At 40.6% G+C, this 24,903-nt stretch overlaps 1 protein-coding gene and 2 pseudogenes across 4 annotated transcripts; all 3 read left to right on the top strand.

Moving 5' to 3' along the window:
- Positions 1-1,831: 1,831 nt before the first annotated feature.
- LOC111999901 (disease resistance protein RUN1) lies at positions 1,832-24,903 on the top strand. 4 transcript variants are annotated; one of them, XM_065774459.1, is made up of 9 exons: positions 1,832-2,449; positions 5,597-6,695; positions 6,812-7,108; positions 7,218-8,516; positions 8,595-9,314; positions 22,353-22,407; positions 23,996-24,227; positions 24,312-24,476; positions 24,551-24,903. In XM_065774459.1, the coding sequence occupies exons 1-5, from the start codon at positions 1,965-1,967 to the stop codon at positions 9,249-9,251; spliced, it is 3,837 nt and encodes a 1,278-aa protein (XP_065630531.1). In that variant the 5' UTR covers positions 1,832-1,964; the 3' UTR covers positions 9,252-9,314; positions 22,353-22,407; positions 23,996-24,227; positions 24,312-24,476; positions 24,551-24,903. The 4 variants fall into 4 exon arrangements, with proteins under 4 accessions (XP_065630531.1, XP_065630529.1, XP_065630528.1 ...); XM_065774457.1 differs by having other exon boundaries at positions 22,227-22,407; positions 24,724-24,903; XM_065774456.1 differs by having other exon boundaries at positions 22,227-22,407.
- On the top strand, positions 9,324-12,435 carry LOC136061274 (uncharacterized; annotated as a pseudogene).
- LOC111999902 (uncharacterized) lies at positions 12,363-15,734 on the top strand (annotated as a pseudogene).

The raw sequence follows: 24,903 nt of genomic DNA, 5'->3' as shown, positions 1-24,903 counted from the left end.
GCATTTTCATCAGGTGTGCCAAATGCCAAATATTTGGCATTTGGCACACCAAACACTACTGTTCAAGCTTTATGAGGTGTTCTAAATGTTCTATAATTTTGGAACATGCTACAGTACTATCTCAAATATGAGACCGTACGAACACAAATGCCATTTCAGAATAATAATTTTTTATTCAACCTTTTTTGTCTCCTCTCAATATTTAATTTAACGTTTTCTCTCTCTTCTCATTGATTTCTCTCTCCAACCCATGTTCTCTCTCTCTTTCTTCTTCAGATCACCCTCCCTCACCCTCAAATCAACGGTACAGCGGCCTCACCGATCAAGCCGCCGAACACCGATCAAGCCACTGACCTCACCGATCAAGGCGCTGCCATTGCTTCTCGTTTGAAGACTCCATCATCGCTGATCTAAAGATGCCATCGTTCTACATCTCTGTTTGGCATTCTCATTGCCCTCTCACCACACTGATCTCGCAATCGCCAATCTCGCCATCACCGATCTCGCCACGCCAATCTCGGGTTTGTGCCAGTGGTGGGTTTGGGATGTAGGTTTGTTTGGTTTGGTGGATGTGGGTTTATGCTGATCTTTCTGGTTGTGCTTTTTTTTTTTTTTTTTTTTTTTTTTTTTTTTTTTTTGAGGTGGCTTAGTGGATGTGGTTTTGTGCCGATGGTGGCTTTCGGTGTTGTTGCAAAAGTGGTGGTTGGTGGCCGTTGTTGCGGGAGTGGTGGTTGTGCCATTGTTGTTGTTGACGATGAGGATGAGGATGATAGGGAGTAATTAATATATTATTTTAATGTGTAGTAAATATTATTTTAATGTATAAAATTGAAGTATAGAATATCTGATAAATGGTATGTTGTAAAATGATGTGTTGAAATGATAAAGTAAGTTTTTGGTGTGTCAAAATGACATTTTTTATGAAAGAGCTGATGAGAATGCTCTCACATTAATCAAGGGATAATTGCATGTCCAATGGCTATTAGCCTATTAAACTAGATTCAAATCCTAAGAGCTCTACTAAGTGGCTGGCAAGCTCATCTCGTGACTTAGTGGCGATGGAACTAAGCATCTTTTTTTTTTTTTTTTTGGTTATATCAATCAGTCAATTATTCAATACCTATTTCAACGAAACCTCGAGGATAACTTATAAATTTTGTATGCTTTTGGCTCAATACAACTTTGGATTATTCCTCATTTTATGAAGTAGGAGAATTAATAATAGGCAAGTTCTGGTTATGTAATGTATTATAAGCCTATTTAAAATACTCTATATATTACTTTCGTCTTTGTATATCCTAATAAGTATTCATGTTTCCTCAAAAATAATAATAATAATAATAGGCAAGCTCATTTAATGTTGCCCGGTCTTGTCACAGTCATACATAGGTAACAGTTGCATTGTAGTAAGAGAACACATCTACTCATTCAGCACCAAAAAAAGAAAAAAAGAAAAGAAAAAGAATATATCTGCTTTTTTTTTTTTTTTTAGAAAGAGAGCATGTCTACTTGATTGTCCAAAGAAACGTATTTTCACAAGAAAATAGAGAATTTCATATCTACACACTTTTCTTTTTCAATATAGCACTTTAGCACCTTTCTTCTTTTCTTTTGAGAGTGTGGGACGGTGGGTGGTGGAAGTGGGAAATAAAGGCATCTTTCCCTTTTCTTTTCTTTTCTTTTTTTGAGAATGAAATAAAGGCATCTTGTGTTCATAGTTTACACTTTACAGTTGTATAATATTTTCTTAGCATCTCTTACGAAATTTCCTCAAAGTTTCCTAAAAGTTACAACTTACCAAAAAACTAAAAGGAATTAGGAAAAATAAAATAAAATCGCAGAAGACTTTAAATTATTCGTTCTCTCTTTTTGAGTCTTTATAAGGGAACTACTTGCATATGATAATATAGCTCTAACCAAAGCCACAGCTGATATCACACACACTGAAGCTTTGTAAGTTTCCAATGGCTTCCATAACCTCTGAAATAGCTTCTTCTTCTTCTTCATTGCCCAAATGGGAGTATGATGTTTTCCTCAGTTTTAGAGGTGAGGACACCCGTAATAACTTCACAGACCATCTATATGCTGCCTTGGATCAAAGAGGAATTAGAACCTTTAGAGATGATGAAAGACTTGAGAGAGGAAAACCCATTTCCACGGAGCTCTTGAATGCTATAGAAAAGTCAAAGTTCGCAATCATTGTTCTATCAAAAAACTATGCATCTTCGTCTTGGTGCTTGGACGAACTTGTAAAGATTGTTGAGACCAGGCTAACAGTTTTGCCTATTTTTTATGGTGTGGATCCCTCTAATGTACGAAAACAGATAGGTAGTTTTGCAGAGGCCTTTGCTAAACATGAAGAACTTATCAAGAACGAAGAGAAGTTGCAATCATGGAGAGCTGCTTTGACTCAAGTTGCCAATCTCTCTGGATGGGATACACGGAATAAGTATGAATTTCTTTTGAACGCTTTTAGAATATAAATATTATACATCATTGCTTTGTTCACTAGGCCAAATAAAATTTTTTTTTTTTTCAATTTATGTAATTTGATATATTTACTCAGTCAGATAGAAAAGAAATCTAATCATGGATTGCTGAACTTAATACGTATGTTGTGTCCATTAATCAAATACTAGCTTGTAACCCCTGCATATGCATAGAAACACTTAAAGATATATAATAAGATGCATAATAGAATTCATATATATATATATATAATTTAAATACTATTGATAGCCATTTTTATATTTTGTTAACTTTTTAAAAAATTTTGTAAGGACATTATTAGGTATAAAATGTAAATTATCCATTTAAAAAAAAAATTATTGTGAATCACCTTTTTTTTTTTTTTTGGTACTTAATAACTCACATGGATGAATATTTATGATATGATCCCACATTTGATTCTAAAATTAAGAAATAAATTAAACTCTTTAAGAATAAATAATTTAGGACACATGGCGCAAAATTAGAAATCTAATTTGGAAATCTAATTTGAGTTTCTCTCAGCTTCACATATTATTATATATATAGATATAGATTAGCTACTTGACACTTCCTTTGAGGATAAATATGATTAGTTACTACTAGACTTTAATCAATTACTCTACATTGAGAATTTGATGAGTTTCTCATATAATTTATAAAATTGGAATTGTCAACTGGTTACTTTATTATATTAATAAGGAGCCTAAGCAAGCTTAATTTCTTTTTTGAAATGATTGATCTTATCTTTTAATACAACTGATGAATTGAACAAATAATAGATCAAAACAAGCAGCTTAAGCTGTAGACACGGAGCACAACCTTAAGTAGCAGTTAGTAACTATAAATAGCATAATTCCTGGAACTCTTATTTTCCTCTACGTGCGTCTCCCTTCAACATTTTTGCAAGAGGCGAATCCAAATTTTAAATCATTCTTCATGGCTTTGAAAATGGCTTCTTCATCTTTAAAATTCGCAGCATGAAATCTCTGATTTGTTTCTAGTTTATATATAACAGATACTAGCAGCTTGTATAACCCATCTGAATTCTGCTTCCCAATCATTAATATGTCAGCATAATGATCAACAATTCAAGTCAATTTTCCAAATATGTCTTGTGAATTGTAGGCATAAAAAATGAGAATAGCGTTTCCATTCTTTCACCACTGAACTTGTTACTTGTGTATCGATCTCTTTTTTTTTTTTTTTTTTTTATTAGATAATAAACTAAGCTATAAATGAATGCTTAAGCATTTGAAAACCAAATATTTTTCCATTAATCTAGAATTAAATGAGACTATCTGATGGCTTCATAAGTAGCTGTGCAATTGAATTTGTCAGTATTGAAAGAGTCCAACTGACCAAATATATAGATTTATATATTTGAACCTTTTCCCATTTCCACTAATCACAACTAGAATCTCTGATCATGGGCGGCTCTACACTGTTCTCAGGGGGTTCAAATGAACCCCCTGACTTCCCCAAAAAAAAAAAAATTATATATAAAAAATATTTTTTTAGTTTAATACTTTAATTTTTTTCTTAAAAATATATTTGCACACTCTGACTTAAATTTTATACACTCTTATTACAAGTACTTCCAACTCTAAGAATAAAATGTAAGTGTTTGTGAATTGTAAGTGTCATTATTTTTTATAAATTTATATTATGTGTGTGAGTGTGTCTAATATTGATTGTGTGCATTACTTTTGTTATAATATTATTTGTGTGAATTATGATGTGTGTGGATGTTTGTGTGTACATTATAATATAAATATATATAATTTAATAATTAGGAAATAGATATGGTTTGTTACATGTGTGTATATTGTTATCATGTTATAATAACTTTTTATTATAAAGTTAGTAAATTCAAGAAAAAAATGTAAAGTTAGTTATTGTCGAAGCATTTAATTAGTTAAGTAGACACTATTGTATAATTTTATGTATGAATAAGTGTGGTTGTGTGCATCAATAATTAATACAAAACCAATGAGTTTACTTTAGTCATTTAGTTTAAAATATTTTTATAAAAACAATAACAAATAGATAATAAAAACTACATAAAAATAAAAATGTTAGATAAACTTAACAAAATAAAATGATTATAGGCTCATAACTACCCACATTGGCAATAGATACTTATAATGAACTATCATATAACAATTCAAAATTTGAATACTTGTAAAAGAAAATTATAAAACTTCATGTATTATTATTATTATTTTTTTTATGTCGGTAACTCAATATATTCAAGTTTTTTTTAATAAAATTTTTTAATGAACCCCCTAAACAAAATTCCTAGAGCCGCCACTGTCTCTGATTCCCTAGAAGTCCATAGAACATGCCCTCAATGCCTCACCATTCTCTATATGACTCCTCAAGAATGCGTTGTTACTGACCTCAATCTTGAAACTTTATTCCATTCCCAATTACACTCAGAAAGTACAGGAATTGCACAAAGGCTCCTACCTCTGAGCAGGCAAGCTCCTTTCTTTGAAAGCAAGAACCTATATTCATTCTGCAGAAACAATAATTTAAACTACATTTGTTTGGGATCACAGGCATCTTTTCTTTATTTTTCTATTTTCTAAATCAAGCAATGAAAGCCCGAAGAGTTCCAAAAGATGAATTAGAAATATAGTCAAGATAAAATATAACATGACATGCAAGTTGTAATGAAGAATAGTTACAACAAATGAAGAATCACGTAAAATTGAAATGTTGATTTTTTGAAGTTTAATTGAAAGTTGTTAATTCCAGATTTAAAAGGCAATAGCTACCTTCCAACTCTTCCTAACCAAGACCACTATACGTGCACTGTAGTTTTAATGGTAAGGTACCACTACACAGATGACTTCCACCCAATGATGATCTTTTTATTCCCCTCTTAAACAATGGCTTACTATTTTATGTTTTCTACAGCAGCCCAAATATGTAGTACAAAATTTATTTTTCCAATTCACAATTTATCATATCTTTTTCATATTATGGAACTTAGAGCTCCATTTTCTATAATGAACGAATCTAAAATAGTACACTTGTTGAGCCTTCTGTCTTGTTATGGCCTATCTTGACTAAAAAAATTATGGTTTTGTATTCCTGGCAGGAAGGAGTCAACAATTATCGAACAGATTGCCAGAAAATTAATTGATGGCTTGCATTATTCATACTCAGTTCGTGAGGATCTTGTTGGAATACAATCTCGTGTGGAGGAAATGGAGAATTTATATTTAAGCATGGCGTTGAATGATGTTCACTTTATAGGGATTTGGGGAATGGGTGGAATCGGTAAAACAACTATTGCACAAATCCTATATGATAGAATCCGTTATCGTTTTGCTGGCAGCAGTTTTCTTGCAAATGTTAGAGAAAAAAGTCGAAATGATGGTCTAGTTAGTTTACAGAAACAACTTCTTTCTGATGTCTTGTTTGAAAAAAATATTGATATTTCGGATGTTCAATGGGGAATCAATTTGATAAGGAATAGATTATGTCATAAGAGAGTTCTTGTCATTCTTGATGATGTGGATCAACCTAAACAATTAGAAGCATTAGCAGGCAAGCAAAGTTGGTTTGGTCAAGGGAGTGTGATCATTATAATAACTAGAGATCAACATCTATTAATCACACATGAAGTGGCCAAAGAAAAAATATACAAGCCTGAGATTTTGAATTCTGATGAAGCTCTTAAGCTTTTTAGTCTGAAAGCTTTCAAGCAGGATAGTCCTTTAAAAGGTTACGAGGCACTATCTGAAAATTTTATATATTATGCTCAAGGCCTTCCTCTAGCACTCAAAGTTTTGGGCTCCTTCATGTTTAACAGAAATCTAGATGCATGGGAATCTGAACTAGGTAGACTAAAAGAAAGTCTGGAATGGGAAATCTTGGATGTGCTCCGAATAAGTTTTGATGGCCTAAGGATAACAGAGCAAAAAATATTTTTAGATATTGCTTGTTTCTTCAAAGGAATGACTAAAGATCGTGTAGCAAGCATACTAAGAACTTCCCATTATAGGCCACACATTGATATAGATGTTCTTGTGGAAAAATCTCTTATAATCATCTCAAATGGAACAATGCAGATGCATGATTTAATACAAGAATTGGGTAAGGAAATTGTTTGTTATGAATCTCTCGATGAGCCTGGTGGACGCAGTAGGTTGTGGTTGAAGGAGGATATCCTTCGAGTACTAAAAGATAATACAGTAAGTTTATTATGCATAATCTTAAACTTTGTTATGAATGTGTGTGTGTGTGAGATTCATTGAAGTTTTTTTTAATACCTTCCAATGCAATTACTCTTTTTTTTTTTGGTTACTAGGGAACTAAAAAAGTTGAAGGCATATTCATCAACCCTTCAAAAGAAGAGGACTTCAACATTGAAGAAAAAGTAGAGGACTTGAATGCCGAAGCCTTCTCAGAGATGAGAAATCTAAGATTGCTTAAAATTTGTAATGTGGGCCTTCCTCAAGGACTTAATTCTCTTTCAAGTGATTTACGTCTTATGGAATGGCCTGAATGTCCTTTAAAATTCATGCCAAAAAATTTCAATCCTGACAAACTTGTTGAACTTGTTATGCCTTGTAGCCTTATCAAACAACTATGGGAGGGAAACTGGGTAAGAACTTTACTCATGTGAAACAAAGTTTTTTTTTTTTTTTTGGTGGAAAAAATCATGTTCATAATCATTGAATTTTCTCTATTTGGTTGTTTTTCAATGCTAACAGAGTTTAGAGTGGCTAAGAATCATCGACCTTAGCGATTCTAGAGAGTTGATCATGACCCTGGATTTTGCTAGAGTCCCAAATCTTGAGAAGCTGATTCTCAAAGGTTGCACAAAATTGTCTATGATTCATGCATCCCTTGGAGATCTCAAACATCTTATTTTGTTGGATTTGAACAATTGCAAATGTCTTAAAAGCCTTCCGTGCAAGATCAACTGGGAATCTCTTGAAATTTTTATTCTTTCAGGTTGTTCAAAGTTGAAGAAGTTTCCAGAAATTGTGGGGAATATGTCACACTTGCTAAAACTTTATTTGGATGGGACTGCTATAGAAGATCTACCATTATCAATGGAGCAATTAACTGGGCTTATCACATTGGATCTAACAAATTGCAAAAACCTTTCAAATCTTCCTAGAGTCATTTGTAGTTTGACATCACTAAAAACTCTTATTCTATTTGGTTGTTCAAAACTTCATAAAATGGAAGAGAATTTGGGGAATCTTAAAGGCCTAAAGGAACTAGACATGAGTGGTACTAGTATAAGAGATCTACCATTATCGATGGAGCAATTATCTAGGCTTATCAAATTGGATCTAAAAAATTGCAAAAATCTTTCAAGCCTTCCTGGAGCCATTTGTAGTTTGACAACTCTAAAATCTCTCACTCTATCTGGTTGCTTAAAACTTGACAATATGCCAATGAATTTGGGGAATCTAGAAGGCCTAGAGGAACTTGATGTGAGTGGAACTGCTATAAGAGAGGCACCTTCCTCCATCTTTTGCTTAAAAAATCTCAAAATACTATCTTTCGAAGGATGTAAAGGGCTGTCATCTAAATCATGGTCATGGAAGAAGTCGCTTAATTTTCTGTTAATGACAAAAACTCCAGATCTCATGGGCTTGGTATTGCCTTCTGTATCAGGTTTGTGTTCATTAACTAGATTGAATATAAGGAACTGTAATCTTCAAGCAATCCCTAGTGATATTGGCTGTTTGTCCTCATTAGAAGAATTAGATCTAAGTGAAAATAACTTTGTTTGCCTTCCGGAAAGCATTAATCAAATATCTAAGTTGCAAAGATTTTGGGTGGAGAATTGCAAGAGACTTCAATTGTTGCCGGAGCTTGGATTGAGTTGTTCCGTTGAAGTTATGGCAAATGGATGTATTTCATTGGAATCTGTACTACCATTTAAAATGAAAGGTAGTCCAGGAAATTATTTGCATCTTCTCAATTGTTTCCAATTTGTTGAAAATCGAAGCCGCTGTGACATGTTCACTACAATACTAAGAGAATATTTACAGGTTTCTCCCTCAGCCAGCTTTAAAGATCATGGTTTTTTTTTTTTTTTTTTTGAGACATGGTTGATTTTTATGTTTCAGGAATTGTACTATCAAGAATCAACTAAAGAAGGAAGATTTGATGTTGTTATTCCTGGAAGTGAAGTTCCAAACTGGTTTAGGGATCAGAGTGTGGGGGATTCAATAAATCTAGAAGTGCCTTCAGATTTATTTAAACAATTTAGAGGAATTGTTGTCTGCGTTGTTTTTGGACCCCACCAGCATCGTCCACGTAATCCTTATCATGACATTGTCCTTGGGAGTGGCTTTTATGCCAATGGAAAAATAATCAACACTGGTGGTCCATGCATATCGTTTTCGAAAGAGTTTAATAAGGTTGAATCAGATCATCGTTGGTTCATGTATTTGCTCCCTAATTTTTTCCCAAAAGAATTTCTTCAAAAAGCTGATGGATCCAGCTTTCAACTTGCGATTGGATTCGATTCCTTTGATCCAGAGATAAAGAAATGTGGAGCCCATATGATATACGAGGAAGAAATGGAAGATCTGAAACAAAGCATGGGTCAAAGTGAGTGCAACAGCAGCATAATTCCTTATAATGAGGGTGTAGATCATTTTGAAGAGGATATCAAAAGTAAGCGAAGTCGTGATGATGAGAATGGAGCTAGTGGAGAAGGTGGCTCTAGTCACATACCACACCCTAAGACTAAGAGAGTACGACCCTCTGATGGTGAGTGAGGACTCCGTCAAAAATCAAATGGTGGCTTTCAGGAATCTGGACCCTCTTTATTTGAACTCTTTGTAAGTCACCAACTCCCCCTCTTACAATTTTTTTTTTATTTTTAATAAAACTACTTCACAAATGCCATTTTCAGGAATTTATTGTGGTACTCATTATTGAACACTACGGACATTAATAACTCAATTGGACTTTATGAGTATTGCTTATTACTAATGCTTAAAAAAAATCTAATCCAATAATTTTATTTTATTACTATTGCTTATTGTGTTTACCTTTATGATTATGATGTGGAGCAAGTATTTATGTTATTAGCGTAGTATTAAGTATTTATGTTGTGGACATATTATTTCTCTAAGTATTAACGCATATACAAGAATGAGTAGTAATTAACTAATTATTTAAATCTTTCTCAAAAAACAAAAAAACTAATTGTGGGTACCCGAGGCCCGAGGAGGAATGGGAAAAGCCAGGTATCGGGCCGAGCGTAACACTAGCAGAGGCCCAAAGAACAGTAGTGCCTGAGGAATGAGCCAGATCCATTGGAGCATCGCACCAAGCGCCAAAGGAAAAACAGCAGAGCTGAAGGAGGTGGAGGTCAGTGGCAGACAGGAAGCCGCCAGGGCAGCGGCCCCTGTCACATCAATATTAAATGGCGCACACTAGTTCTGTCAGCCGCATTAAATAGGGAAGTGACCTGAACAGTGTCGGCCACAGCTACGCCAGCTACCGCTACCACCTGCATTAGAGAGAAAAGGTGACAGGTGTTGGAAGGGGGACGAAAGCCAGGTAGAGATGGACGGAGAGGATGAAATGGCAACGGGCTATATAAAGGGAGGTCTGGAATTCTGCAAAGGGACTTTTTGGGTGGGGGGTGAAGTGAGAAAACAGAGTGGAGAGCTATTAGGGAGAGTAGTTCAGAGACTTAGAGTGAGAGAAAACTCGTGAGCAGACTCCAAGCTTGTTGTGCTATTCCATCTCTTATAAATTTTATTGGCTTGGACCAAAGTTTAAACTAGATTGTCCTATTACACTTGGTGGGCTTTGTATCACGAACATTTTGGTCCTTACAATTGGCACCATCTATGGGAACAGCAAGCGCCTGTGAATCTGTCTCGAGTGGCGATGGCAAACGAAGGTCGGGATGAGGAAAGGTCGGTTGGATTACAAAAGGAGGACCCTTTCCTTAACTTGAAGCACAGGAGGAATAGGCGGTGGGCCCCCAGTGCGGCAGGAGGGTCACGTCACTCTGGGCGAGCTGAGCAAAATTGCCCCCGGCACGAGAATCAAGCCTCGCATGGGTAAGAGACATTAGCGGTACAAAGAGAGGTTGATCGCTTGCCCAGGAAGCTGAGATGAAGAAAACGCGATAGGAGGAGCTTGTCCCCCGTATTGAGTGAGGATTCATAGGGAAGCCTGGACCGACTGTACCAACGCAGGTCCAGGACCTCGCCCAGTGAAACCTTCTCAGCCTCTTCATGTTGGGACAGGCCAGACAAGGGCGACCGTAGGCGCGAAAGGGTACCCTCTCGTCACTCCAGGGGAAACGATGCTATGAGTAAGGCCCTAAGACAAATCTCCAATTCCCCTTTCGCTAGGAGGATTAACAAGGCTAAGCTTCCTCACCGTTTCTCCCCACCAACGTTCACCTTATACAACGGCAGAATGGACCCTGTGGAGCATGTTAGTCACTTCAATCAGAAGATAGCCGTACACACTAGCAACGAAGCACTCATGTGTAAGGTTTTCCCTTCTAGCCTTGGGCCTGTGGCCATGCGTTGGTTCAATGCATTGGACAAGGGGTCCATAGGGTCCTTTCAGGAGCTAACCAGGGCATTCGGCGCTAGGTTCATAACCTGCAGCAGGGCCCCCAGGCCGTTGGACGCCTTGCTATCCATGGCTATGAGAGAGGGGGAGACCCTCAAGACCTATGCGGACCGGTATTGGGAGATGTACAATGAGGTGGACGATGATTTCGAAGATGTCGTAGTGAGGACCTTCAAAGTCGGCCTTCCAACTGAACACAACTTGAGAAAATCACTGACGATGAAGTCCGCCTCGAACATGCACCAACTCATGGAACGCATAGAGACATACAAGAGGTTGGAGGAGGACCAAATGCAAGGAAATGGCAAAGCTAAAGTGTACCCCGAGAAAAGAGATCCTCGGGAAGGAGGATACCAAAATGACTGACCACAAAGGGAATTCCCCGGCCGTTCGGCCTCCGAAGGGGTTCACATGGTCAACTCGCTATTCAAAGAACCAGTGCACCAGATACTAGAAAAGATAAAGGATAAGCCATTCTTCAAATGGCCAAACAAGATGGGCGAGGATCCGACCAGGAGAAGCCAAAGCTTCTATTGCCATTATCATCGAGACAAGGGCCACGCGACAGAAGATTGCAGGACATTGCAAGACCACTTAAGCCAACTGGCAAAGGCTGGGAAACTTGGCCACTTCTTGCATCAACCTGCGGGGCAGACTGGGCACTCAGGAATGGGATTGCACGGAAACGATCATTCATGCCCTGCCTTGGTCACCATTAACATGATTCTGTCCGGACCAGGAAGTGGCACCAGGCTGAATCCCCAGGTCCTGTCTGTAGTGGGGAGTTCGCACTCAAAGGTTGGAGAGTGGCATCATAAAAGACCAAGGGCGATGATCCCCGACCTGAGTTTCTCCGAGGAGGACAAGTGGGGAGCCCAACAACCACACGAGGACGCTCTGGTAGTCACTGTGAAAATCGGGGGCTACAACATCAAAAGTGTACTAGTTGACCAGGGAAGTCAAGTTGAGGTGATGTACCCCGACTTATACCGAAGGCTAAGGCTAAAGCCCGAGGACCTGGATGCATGTCACTCTCCGCTCATGGGTTTCGACGGCAAAATGGTGGTTCCCCGAGGAAAGATTAAGCTGCCCGTACAAATTGACGTTGTTGAAGTTCAGGTGGATTTCATAGTAGTAGAAGCATTTTCCCCATACATCGCCATCCTCGGCAAACCCTAGCTGCACGCCATAGGAGCTGTCCCCTTGACCCTGCACCTTAAGATCAAGTATCCCACTGGAGGGGGAGTGGGGGAACTAGTGGGGGATCAAGCCATGGCCCGGCAATGCCTAGTAACGGCAGTTACGCGGTATTCGCCTAATCCGGCCTCTAGTGATAAAGATATGGTCCAATAGCAATTAAAGGAGGCTGCCGACGAGCAGCCGATTGAGGTGTCGAAGGAGTCCTCCGAGGAGTTGGAGAAAGTACTAGTAGGAGCAAGTGAAGAGCAATATCTCCAGATAGGATCGCAATTGCACCCCAAAGAGAAATCGAGGTTGGTGGAATTCCTGAAAACAAACATGGACGTGTTCGCCTAGGATGCAAGCAACATCCCTAGGATTAGCCCCGAGCTGGCGTGCCATCACTTGAACGTGAACCCTGAGGCGACGCCACGTAAACAACCTCCTCGGTGGTCATCTGATATTCATGTCGAGGCGGTCAGAACGGAAGTGAGTAGGTTGAAACAGGCTGGAGCAATTAGGGAAATCTTTTATCCGGAATGGCTGGCCAACACTGTAGTGGTAAAGAAGAAAAGTGGGAAGTGGCGGGTATGCGTGGATTTTACGGACCTCAATAAAGCCTGCTCGAAAGACCCTTTTCTCATTCCCAGGATAGATCAATTGGTGGACGCCACGGTGGGGCATTCGCGGATGAGCTTTCTGGACGCATTCCAGGGCTATCATCAAATATCGCTGTCCTTAACTGACCAGGAGAAAACGGCTTTCTGTTCTCCCACTGGTAACTTCCATTATCGTGTGATGCCCTTCGGCCTCAAAAACGCCGGCTCAACCTATCAGAGAATGATTACTCGCATGTTTGAAAAACAGCTCGGGAGAAACATGGAGGCGTACATAGACGATATGGTGGTCAAAAGTAAAAAGGCCAAGAACCACCTTGACGATCTGGCAGAGACCTTCGTGGTGCTCAGGGAGCACAAGCTACGGCTCAACGCATCCAAGTGCTCTTTTGGGGTAAGCTCGGGCAAATTCCTAGGGTACATGATTACTCATCAGGGGATCGAAGTTAACCCGGAACAGATTAGGGCTATCAACAGCCTGCACCCCCCCCCTCCGAAACCCAAAGGAAGTACAGAAGCTGGCTGGAATGACGACAACACTGAGCAGGTTCATCTCTCGGTCCGCAGACAGATGTTGCCCTTTCTTCCAATTGCTGCATAAATGGAAGGACTTCCAGTGGACCAAAGAGTGCACCTGAGCATTTGAGGACCTAAAGGCATACTTGTCCAACCCACCAATCCTATCTCGACCCAACAAGGAGGAAGTGCTCTATGCCTATCTGGCGGTAACGAGGCACTCCGTTAGCTTTGTCTTGATCAGGAATGAGGACGGGCCCCAGAAGCCCGTTTATTACATCAACAAGTCCTTGCAAGAGGTGGAGACACGTTATCTCCCTTTGGAGAAAGCAGTGCTAGCCATTGTGCATGCGGCTAGAAAACTCCCTCATTATTTCCAAGCCCACACGATGGCAGTGCTAACTCAGCTACCATTGCAGGCCTTGCTGAGGAAGTCCGACTACACGAGCAGGATTGCCAAATGGGCAGCAAAGTTAGGGGCTTACAATGTTAAGTATTTTTCCCGCACAGCTATAAAGGGGCAAGTCTTAGCAGACTTTATAGCGGAGTTCGCCGAGGGTGTCTATGAGGAGGAGAGCATAGCCACGAGCCTGATGGTCTCATCAACTTCCATCGCCTCCGTATGGAGAGTTTATGTAGATGGGGCCTCCAATTGAAAGGGAGCAGGGGTGGGAATAGTGCTGATTACGCCCAAGAAGCTAATAATAGAAAAGTTGTTGCGACTAGGCTTCCTGGCCACCAACAATGAGGCTGAATACGAAGCCCTGCTGGGGGGAATAAACCTGGTCAGACTGCTCGGGGGAAGGATGGTAGAGGTGTATTCGGATTCTAGGTTAATTGTTGGCACGATCAATGGGGAGTTCGAAGCCCGAGATGAAAGGATGCAGAAGTATCTTACCAGGGTGCAAAGTGCACGGAATCATTTCGATGATTTCAAGTTGGAGCAAATCCCAAGGGGGCAGAACTAGCATGCTGACTCCCTAGTCATGCTGGCCACTTCGTTAGAATCAAACCTTCCTCGGGCCGTTTTGGTAGAAGAAGTCAGCACCCCTACTCTTACGGAGACACCTTTGGTGGGGGTGTGTAGTGTCCATGTGGGCCCAAGCTGGATGGACCCCATTGTGACCTTCTTGAAGGGGGGACCCTTGCCAGAGAACAAAGGTGAGGCGGAGAAGATACGCAGAACTGCCCCCCGCTACTGGTTGTCCAAGCAGCATAAGCTATATAAGCGCTTATACTTGGGACCGTATCTACTGTGCGTACACCCGGAGGCCGTGGAGCCTCTGCTCGAGGAGTTACATGAGGGCATCTACGGGAGCCACACTGGCGGGAGATCCTTGGCACACAGGGCCCTCACATAGGGATACTGGTGGCCCAAATGCACCAAACCTCCCAGGACTATGTCAAGCGATGTGATCAATGCCAGAGGTTCACCCCTAACATACACCAGCAAGGAGGAATCCTGAATCCTTTGTCTAGCCCTTGGCCTTTCGCCTAGTGGGGCCTGGACATAGTAGGTCCATTTCCTCAGGCCCCAGGGAACCGAAAATGGCTCTTCGTCGGCACAGACTACTTCACCAAGTGGGTTGAAGCCGAGTCCCTCGCCAACATTAGAGACATTGACGCCAAGAAATTCGTCTAGAAGAACATCGTCACCAGATTTGGGGTACCGCACACCCTGATTTCGGACAATGGGCTTCAGTTTGATAGCAAGTCTTTCAGAAGATACTGTGGAGAATCGGGAATCAGGAATGGGTACTCCACGCCAGCATACCCCTAGGGAAATGGACAAGCCGAGGCCACCAATAAGGTCATAGTAGCCAGGCTCAAGAAGAGGCTGGACGATGCCAAAGGAAGATAGGTTGATGAGCTGCCCCACGTGCTGTGGACCTACCGCACCACGCCTCGGAAGTCAACAGGGGAAACCCCATTTTCATTGACATATGGTTCAGAGGCGGTAATCCCTCTAGAGGCCGAATTTCCCACTTTAAGAACAGAACAGTTCAACACGAGGGAAACCTTCAGCTACTCCTAGACAGCTTTGACTTGACCGAAGAAAGACGAGAGGTAGACACGGTAAAAATGGCCCACTACCAGCAGAAGCTTAGGCAGGAGTATGATAAAGGGATTAAGCACAGACCACTGGCCCCGGGAGATTTGGTTTTGAGGAAGATAGTGGGGACAGCCAGGCCCCCATCTTGGGGCAAGCTGGGCCCCAACTGGGAAGGACCATATAGAATCACCTCTGTAGCAGGAATCAAGGCCTACCGATTGGAGGACCTAGATGGAAATGTAATCCCTCATCCGTGGAATGTAAACAATTTGCGACGATATTACTTTTAATAGAAATCGCAGCCGTTGCATCTTGCTCTACTTTGTCAAAAATTCTAAGCGTTAAACAGAACCTCAGACTTGCCTGGCTCCTCGGCCATAAGCTATGGGTAAATTAACATTGCAAGGAAAATTCTAAGTGTTAAACAGTACCTAGAACTTGCCTGGCTCCTCGGCCACAAGCTATGGGTAAATTAACATTGCAAGAAAAATTCTAAGTGTTAAACAGAACCTCGGACTTGCCTGACTCCTCGATCACAAGCTTAAAGTAAATTAACATTGCAAGAAAAATTCTAAGTGTTAAATAAAACCTAGGACTTGCCTGGCTCCTCGGCCACAAGTTTAGGGTAAATTAACATTGCAAGAAAAATTCTAAGTGTTAAACAGAACCTAGGACTTGCCTGACTCCTCGGCCACAAGCTATAGGTAAATTAACATTGCAAGAAAAATTCTAAGTGTTAAACAGAACCTAGGACTTGCCTGGCTCCTCGGCCACAAGCTAAAGGTAAATTAACGTTGCAAGAAAAATTCTAAGTGTTAAACAGAACCTCGGACTTGCCTGGCTCCTTGGCCACAAGCTTAGGGTAAATTAATGTTGCAAGAAAAATTCTAAGTGTTAAACAGAACCTCGGACTTGCCTGACTCCTCGGCCACAAGCTATGGGTAAATTAACATTGCAAGAAAAATTCTAAGTGTTAAACAAAACCTAGGACTTGCCTGACTCCTCGGCTACAAGTTTAGGGCAAATTAACATTGCAAGAAAAATTCTAAGTGTTAAAAAGAACCTAGGATTTTCCTGGCTCCTCGGCCACAAGCTTAGGGTAAATTAACATTGCAAGAAAAATTCTAAGTGTTAAACAGAACCTAAGACTTGCCTGGCTCCTCGGCCACAAGCTATAGGTAAATTAACATTGCAAGAAAAATTCTAAGTGTTAAACAGAACCTAGGACTTGCTTGACTCCTCAGCCACAAGCTAAGGGTAAATTAACGTTGCATGAAAAATTCTAAGTGTTAAACAGAACTTCGGACTTGCCTGGCTCCTCGGCCACAAGCTTAGGGTAAATTAACGTTGCAAGAAAAATTCTAAGTGTTAAGCAGAACCTCGGACTTGCTTGGCTCCTCGGCCACAAGCTTAGGGTAAATTAACATTGCAAGAAAATTTCTAAGTGTTAAACAGAACCTAGGACTTGCCTGGCTCTTCGGCCACAAGCTAAGGGTAAATTAACGTTGCAAGAAAAATTCTAAGTGTTAAACAGAACTTCGGACTTGCCTGGCTCCTCGGCCACAAGCTTAGGGTAAATTAACGTTGCAAGAAAAATTCTAAGTGTTAAGCAGAACCTCGGACTTGCCAGGCTCCTCGACCATAAGCTTAGGGTAAATTAACGTTGCAAGAAAAATTCCAAGTGTTAAACAGAATCTCGGACTTGCTGGCTCCTCGGCCACAAGCTTAGGGTAAATTAACATTGCAAGAAAAATTTTTAGTGTTAAACAGAAGTTAGGTTCTGCCTTGGGGGGGGGGGGGGGGGAATGTACATATACATATAAATAAAACTGATGCCCTCAAAAATCTTAAGTGTTCATTGTAAAAGCTGGTTACAAAAGAAGAGGGGATCGGGCTCAACATGGACGAGGCCCCATTTACAAAAAATTGCTACATATGTGCTGCCCTATTACAAAAATTCCACAAGGAAAATGTTTTCATAAGAAAGCTAAGCCTGGGGCTCCTTGTCCTTGGCATTCTTCTCTTTCTTATCCTTCTTCTTCTTTGTGGGCATCCCCTCAAGTACCCCCTTCTCAGCCTCCAAGTCCACCATGTCCTCATGAGGCGGTAACCCTTTGGCTGAAGCAGGAGAAGGGAGCGGATCCTAGGGCTCGACAGAGGCAGCAGGAGCGGAGCTTGGATCCACAGGAGGGCTAGGGGCTGAAAGGGCCAGGCGCAGAGCAGGGGGATAATACACTTGGTCAGAATTTCGCAGCTCTAAGTCAGGGCTGATACCTGCAACATTTAAAGCCTCCCCCCACACCTCCTGGCAGAAAGCACGAGAACGTCACGAAGCTGGGCAGTGAGACTTGCAGTAGTATTGTTCATGCCCACATCGTAGGCTGCCTGCTCGGCCTGTGCTTTCTCCGATTCCTTGGCCACTAGCTACTGGTTTGCCTGTTTCAGCTCCACCACAGTAAGCGCCAGGGTGCTTTCAGCCTTTCTCTGAGCTTCCAAGGCATCGAAGGCCTGCTTCTCATAGCCCTTTAGGGCAGACTCAGCGTTGCGGTAGGCCTTATCCGCCTCTGATAGCTGGGAAAGGGTCTCCATCAGCTTTTTCTCCGCCTCGGCCCTAGCCTTCTCAGCATTTTCATAGGCCTTCTCAAACTTCCTAGCCACGTCTAAAAAGTGATCAACCCACTCTTCCGGCATGAAGGCAGCCTGAACGGCCTGCGAGAATGGAAAACAAAAGAAATTGAATAGGCAATTAATAAATAAATAAATAAAAAACACTTGACAAATGAAGAAGTTGGCCGAGGTACCTTGGCGAGATCCTGCTTCAGGGAGAGGAAGACCTCTATTTTTCGGAAGGATTTCAGCTCCTCCATGTCCTTGGGAAGGCATAGCGCCCTCCCCAGGCATTCTGTTACCAGGCCCGAGCTACCCTTTGAGGGATCTCTCAAGTTGGCATCATCCAGCACAGGAGCGCTCGAGCTGAAGGTGAAAGTGGGCCTCCAAGCGGAAGCTTTCTTGGCCTGGTCCCCGCCACTCTCCTTTGAGGACACAGTATGGTCAGGCCTCTTCCTCGGTTGACCTTTACCAACCCGGGCCTCCTTAGTTGGGGGCTCAGATATTTCCCCCTCCTCTGACACATCTACCCCCTTTCCCCCTAGGCCGCGTTTCTGTTTCTTATCTGCCGCATCGGCCGGGGACGTGCGAGTAGTGGCAAGGGTCGGTGGGCAAGGAGGTACTGTCACCACCAAGGAGGACCCCCGGCATGGGCCGACAACAGTGCTAGGAGGTCGGGGGTCCTTTCTTCGAAGCCCATAGCTACTGATGATGGGGCTTGTGAAACACTCGGAGCGTCGGAATGATAGAAAACTTCAAAGTCTCTATCTGTTACCTCTCGGACAGAAGTGGATGTGGATCCCTCCGCCTCTTTGTTGGAAGGCAGTGGAGGTTCCTGGGAGTACAAGAGCTGAGCAGCTAGAGGCGCAGGGAGCTGGGCGACTTGTGTCCCCTCGGGAGGCGGTTCAGTCAGCAAGAACCCTGGGATGGCAACGTCTATCAGGGCTAAACATGAGTCACGGGCCTTGATGACGTTCTTCGGACTCTGAAAGCATTTGGTTGAAGGTTTGTAGCCAAGGATGACATGCGCTGCCCAGAGTTGCCCGTCTCGGTGAAGGAATATCTCGGACCTAAGAATTCGATTCAGGTCGCAAAAATTCACCAGATGTTTTGCCGGGGCGGTGTGATACTCGTCTGCCATAAGAAAGCATGGTTATTGTTAGCAAAGGGATAAAAAAGAAACAAAAAACTACCACACAAAAAAAGGAAGCTCCTCTAAAAGGCCTAAAACGATAACCCAGGTCCTCGGGAATGCTACCTGGTTCCCCTTCCTAGGTGGGACAGTGCCGCCCATCGTGCCACTCACCCGAGACAAGAAGGTAGTCTTCGTCCATGCCCTTGCTTGAATCGGGTAGGCAGGAGATTAACCTAACTGCGGGGACCCTACTCTTCATATAGTATTTGGTTTTCTCCCCCTTCTGGCAGTTATAGACCCAGTTCACGTCATGCCATGTAAGGTGAGTCCCCATTCTACGATTAATGGCCTCTACGCACCCGAGGAATCTAAAGATGTTGGGGGAACACTGGGTCGGGGTTAACCTATAATTTATGAGGTAGTCCCTAGTCACTAGGCCTATGGGAAGTTCCATCCCACCCTCAATAAAGGCGATCATGGGAATTACCACGGACTCAGGAGGCTGATTCAAAACCAACCATTCGCCTTCCTCACAATGCCTAAATTCTATGTTGTCGGGAATCCTGTACTGGGCCCTAAAAGCTATCCTAGCCGCCTCGGAGCCTACTAACCTAGCATACCTACCCATGGATTGCAAAAGAACAAGAAGGGGCAAAGTATGAAACTTGAAAAAGAACAAAACAGAAGGGAAGCCAACACACCTACTGTGGAAAATAAAGAATGCTCCTCGGGAGTAGTTTCCTCTTCGCCAAAGTAAAAATGCCAAAATGCCAGAAATGAGCCTCAGCCAGCCTTGGTCGCTCCTTTTATAGGAAGTAAAAAATGAGTGGTAAAATTCCCGCCCATAAATGAGGAGAAATGGAAGCCGTACGATCCTAATCAGACTGTAGAACATGGGGAAACAGGCAGCTGCCAGGCGCCATAAATGAGAGTTCGTGGATTCCGAAGCGTTAGGAGCATGTGAATGACAGGTGAAGAGACATTGACTCGTGTGAATGCATACGGCACGTATGTAATTCATCTGCGAAGCTAAAACTTCACTTTTGCCTTAGGCGAGATAGTGAAAGTTTTAGGGGGCTATTGTGGGTACCTAAGGCCCAAGGAGGAATGGGAAAAGCCAAGTATCGGGTCGAGCGTAACACTAGCAGGGGCCCAAAGAATAGTAGTGCCCGAGGAATAAGCCAGATCCATTGGAGCATCGCACCAAGCGCCAAAGGAAAAAGAGCAGAGCTAAAGGAGGTGGAGATCAATGGCAGATAGGAAGCTGCCAGGGCAACGGCCCCCTGTCACATCAATATTAAATGGCGCACACCAGTTCTGTCAGCCGCATTAAATGGGGAAATGACTTGAACAGTGTCGGCCACAGCTACGCCAGCTACCACTACCACTTGCATCAGAGAGAGAAGGTGACAAGTGTTGGAAGGGGGACGAAAGCCAGGTAGAGATGGATGGAGAGGATGAAATGGCAACAGGCTATATAAAGGGAGGTTTGGGATTCTACAAGGGGACTTTTTGGGTGGGGGGTGAAGTGAGAAAACAAAGTGGAGAGCTATTAGGGAGAGTAGTTCAGAGATTTAGAGTGAGAGAAAACTCGTGAGCAGACTCCAAGCTTGTTGTGCTATTCCATCTCTTATAAATTTTATTGGCTTGGACCAAAGTTTAAACTAGATTGTCCTATTACACTCGGTGGGCTTTGTATCACGACCATTTTGGTCCTTACACTAATTATATAAATTATTTTGTAGTCATATCTGATATAGTTTACTGATATATATATATATATATATAATACATTAACTCCCTTGTGTGTGTGTGTTTGTTTCTCAAAAAAAAAAATTATTTGCAGTGCTTTTATTGTACATTTAAAATCCTTTACAACCTATTTTCTCACGGTTTTTGGGTAACATGTTGCAATGACTTTTAATATATTAAACTGGACTTTGGGCTTAATGGATGTGTTGATGATACAAAATCACTTTCACCATTTTTAAATTTTAAAATTTTTTTTTGGGTGCTAATAAACGCTGTTATATTAAAGCAACTAAAAGGAAATAAGGCAAATCCTCTCAGAGAATCTGCCCATACAATCAAAATACAACAAAAACTTAATATCCGAAGGGGGAACATCAAAAAGCATAAAATCTAGCTGCTGCAAGAAGATCTACACACTGGTTAGCTTCCCTGAAGCAATGCTTAATCTTTACTCTTGGAATCATAGTCCCAGTAAGTTCCTGCAATCTGAAATGAGAGCAGAATGAGCAATGTTCACAAGAGAAGGATCAGACACCCACTCCACCACAACTTTTGCATCCAGTTCTACTTCTATATTCCTGGCTATAATCTAATTTAGAAGTATGTTTGATTTTAATGGACTTAATAGAGACAATATCTTATAAGATAGAAGATAAACCTTAATAGGTTGATCTTCTCAAAATAGTGTATATACCAAAGTTATGGTTACAATGATAGTGATTCTGTCATCATCCAGACCTTTTTGTTAAAATCAAGCTCCAGTTATTGTTTGCCTACCAATGTGAATGTTTAGTTCCCTATAAAAATTTGCCTAGTTTTTTGTGAGAAGTAGTAAGTGATAGTTCTTAATGACCAAGCTTTCAATTAAACCTGGTGACTTGACCAATATTATTGGTGAAATATAGGTACTAAGATATGTGAAAAGTATCCATGCTTTATAACTAAATTAATGATTAAGGTTCCTAAGTTACGGCTAGTTTAAATTCCGATTTGGTCAATAAACCTGTATTCTTGCATATTTAAGATAATTGAAAACCTCCAATACTTCTTGTCGATGTCAGATCCATATTTATCATGATAGTAAGACTTAAGGATAGGCGTTTCATTATTTTATCAAAAAAATTTGTCTAGGCTTTGCCAAAGCTTAGTACTTGAATACTTTTAATAAATGTTCCAATTTCATGTTTGTATTGCTAAAATAAAGCATAAGCAGTGCCTCCTCTGTTTTTAATATTTTCTAATTCCATGGTGTGTCTTTATATGACACTGATATTGACATTATAAGCAGTCTACCGGACTTTCTCCTCTGCCACATTATCACAAGCATTTTGTCAAGAAGGTGGGGGCCTCTATAGACTCTCATCCCATCTGAGTCCTCTAATGTCCTGCTGTTGTCATTGTCAACTTGAATCAGGGCTCTGCTGTCAACACCATAAATTTTCATCCATTGCAACAAACCTTGCTTCTTGGTAAGCTCTTGCTGCTTCTGCTGCTGATACTATACATCTTCAAATTTCTGTACTATGAGGTAGTCAAGGGGTAGTTGTTTTAGCTAAAATTCTATTCTATTATGTGTTTTATGTTCTATCAAATTCAGCTGGAATGAATATTTGTGATATCACAATTTGGGAAGTAGGTAGGAGGGAAAGGCTTGTTTCTCAAAACTTCAATGTTTGGGACATTCGAGCCTGTTCAATGGCCTTGGAAGTTTGACAAATATCTACATAGACTAACGTAACTAGTATATAATTTTTTTAAGTTGGAGAATATGTGTGCTAGGAAAACTTATGAGGGTAATAATCTCTATTTCACTAGATGATAGGCATTGTTGGCCAATAATTATGATTATATGTATACCGTGTGATGTGTAGTCCTGATGGTGCTGTTTTTGGTATGTTACTTTGAGGAGATTTATTTATTGGTTTTTTATTATTAAATTACCATTTGTCCCAAAAGTTTAAAGTATTAGGAAAGTGTGAATTCAATCATTTGACCATTGTTCTAACACTCTCCCTAGTGTGGGTTAAACCATTGTTCTGAAATTTAAAACTTTCCATATCAAGTGTGTATATTCGGAAGACATAGTGCAGATATATTCCTATGATAGTGGTGATGATTTGCAATACCATCTATGATGCCAACTGGTTTGTTTAGCCCCTTTTGTTAATAATTGTGTATTTGCCATGAATTTTTTGTTCTCAGATTGATGCTCATCTCGGTAAGGTTAATGATCTCACCTTTTCAAATCAAAACAGAAAACTATGCATCATAACTTGTGGTGGTTTACTTTACTTGGCATATTCTTTCAGTATAAAAACAATGTTGGACTGCATTTGTGAAAGTTCATTTCTGTGCAAGTGTGGAATGCTGTTGCTGGTAATAAGCTGTATACTTTTGAAGGGCATAAAGCACCAGCTTACTCCATGTGCCCTCATAATAAGGAAAACCTTCATGTATGCAGTTGTTTTATTTGCAATTTTGCTAGTTGATAGTTTTTTTTTTTTTTTTTTTACTTTTCATGAGACTTCTAGGGCCTGTTTCTCATGCCTCAGCCAGAGTTTTAGGCCCAGGCTATTATTCATAATTAAGCAGCTTCACCTAAATATTCTGGTGCACTTATTTTATACCAAGGCTATGCTTGCAAAAGGGGGCAGGGGGCTCGTGCATTAATCAGTACATTAATAAGAGCCGATAGATTTCTTCATTGCTTTCGTTTTGTCAAAAAAGCTTTCTTCTTTCCATCTGAATTATTTTCCCTGCTTTCATTAATAACCCATATGGTTAATATATATTGCAATTTTCATGGTACTAAAAATGGGAAATTTGAAGCTTAATTGTCACACCCTAAGGATAAAGTTGCCACTTGGTCCCCCCTCTCCTGTTGAGTGGATTTGGTTTATTATTATTGAGAGTAACAGTGGCAGTGAAGCAGGATTCATGGTCTGAGCTGTCAAATGGGAAATGCAAATGTTTACTACTAATCCAACTGTTTATTTCCTTCAAATTTTCACAATGATTGGGTGATTGCTCATTTTTCTTTTATTTTGTGAATCAAAGGCTATTCATATGTGTGACTAGTAAAGGACAACCATACCTTGTGGAATTGGGTGAATGTTAGACAGATATCAAGCTTGTATATCATGGTTTTTGGAAGCGGTCTGTGGTGGTTGTGCCATTTGATACAATGAAGAACCGATTCCTAGCTACTGGATATGCGTTCAAATTAAAATTTTGGGACATGGACAATGGTTACCTCTTGACAATTACTGCCGCAGAGGGTAGATAACCGGTAATGGTCATGGAAGCCCTTTTCTTGATAGTAATTTGAAGAAGCTCTTATAATTAAACAATCTTTAATTTGAATATCCTATAGGCTACTCCTTGCATTCAATTTTACAAGGAAGGGATACTGCTTGCTGTATCAACAAGTGAAAATGGAATCAAAGTACTTGCAAATGCTGAAGGTGTATGGCTTCTGCATTCTATTGAAAATCAAGCTGTTGATACCTCCAGAGTGGATCCTGCAACTATTGCAAAGGTACTACTTTCTTTTAACTTTTATAGGAACTTCAAATGTGTACATGCTTCTTAATTACATTGCTCATTTCTCAGGGATTGGTAATTATCTCCTTTGGTGCTTCCTATTCAATTGCTAGAACAAGCACTTGATATTAGGCAAAGTCCATAGAAACACTGAAGTTTTTTATTTTCCAAAGAATTTTCTTATCAATATTATCAGAAGAATATTTCAGGAGCTAAAATTTTTATTGACTGCCTATGTTCAGTTGACATGTCTGAATCTGGAGGAAAAGATGCCTTCTGTGGAAGATCTTGCTTAGGCCTAAAGCATGTCTGTTATGTAAATGTCTTTTGTTGTGCTCTCTATCATACGTTTTTTTTTTTTTTTGGTAGTCTGAGATATTGTTAGCAATGGCATCTATGTTACAGATTTCTCAATCAGTTTT

The sequence above is a fragment of the Quercus suber genome, unplaced genomic scaffold (assembly GCF_002906115.3).
Source record: "Quercus suber isolate HL8 unplaced genomic scaffold, Cork oak 2.0 scaffold_92, whole genome shotgun sequence".
In the NCBI taxonomy this organism is placed as follows: Eukaryota; Viridiplantae; Streptophyta; class Magnoliopsida; order Fagales; family Fagaceae; genus Quercus; species Quercus suber.
The sequence above is the reverse complement of the archived record's forward strand: the minus strand, read 5'-3'. Positions and strand labels throughout refer to the sequence as shown.

What these genes read in the sequence shown, in the direction of transcription:
- LOC111999901 (XM_065774459.1), top strand. Translation starts at nt 1,965, where the DNA reads ATGGCTTCCATAACCTCTGAAATAGCTTCTTCTTCTTCTTCATTGCCC. An exon ending in GGATGGGATACACGGAATAA is followed by an intron (nt 2,450 to 5,596) that starts GTATGAATTTCT and finishes TATTCCTGGCAG; the next exon opens with GAAGGAGTCAACAATTATCG. An exon ending in GAGTACTAAAAGATAATACA is followed by an intron (nt 6,696 to 6,811) that starts GTAAGTTTATTA and finishes TTTGGTTACTAG; the next exon opens with GGAACTAAAAAAGTTGAAGG.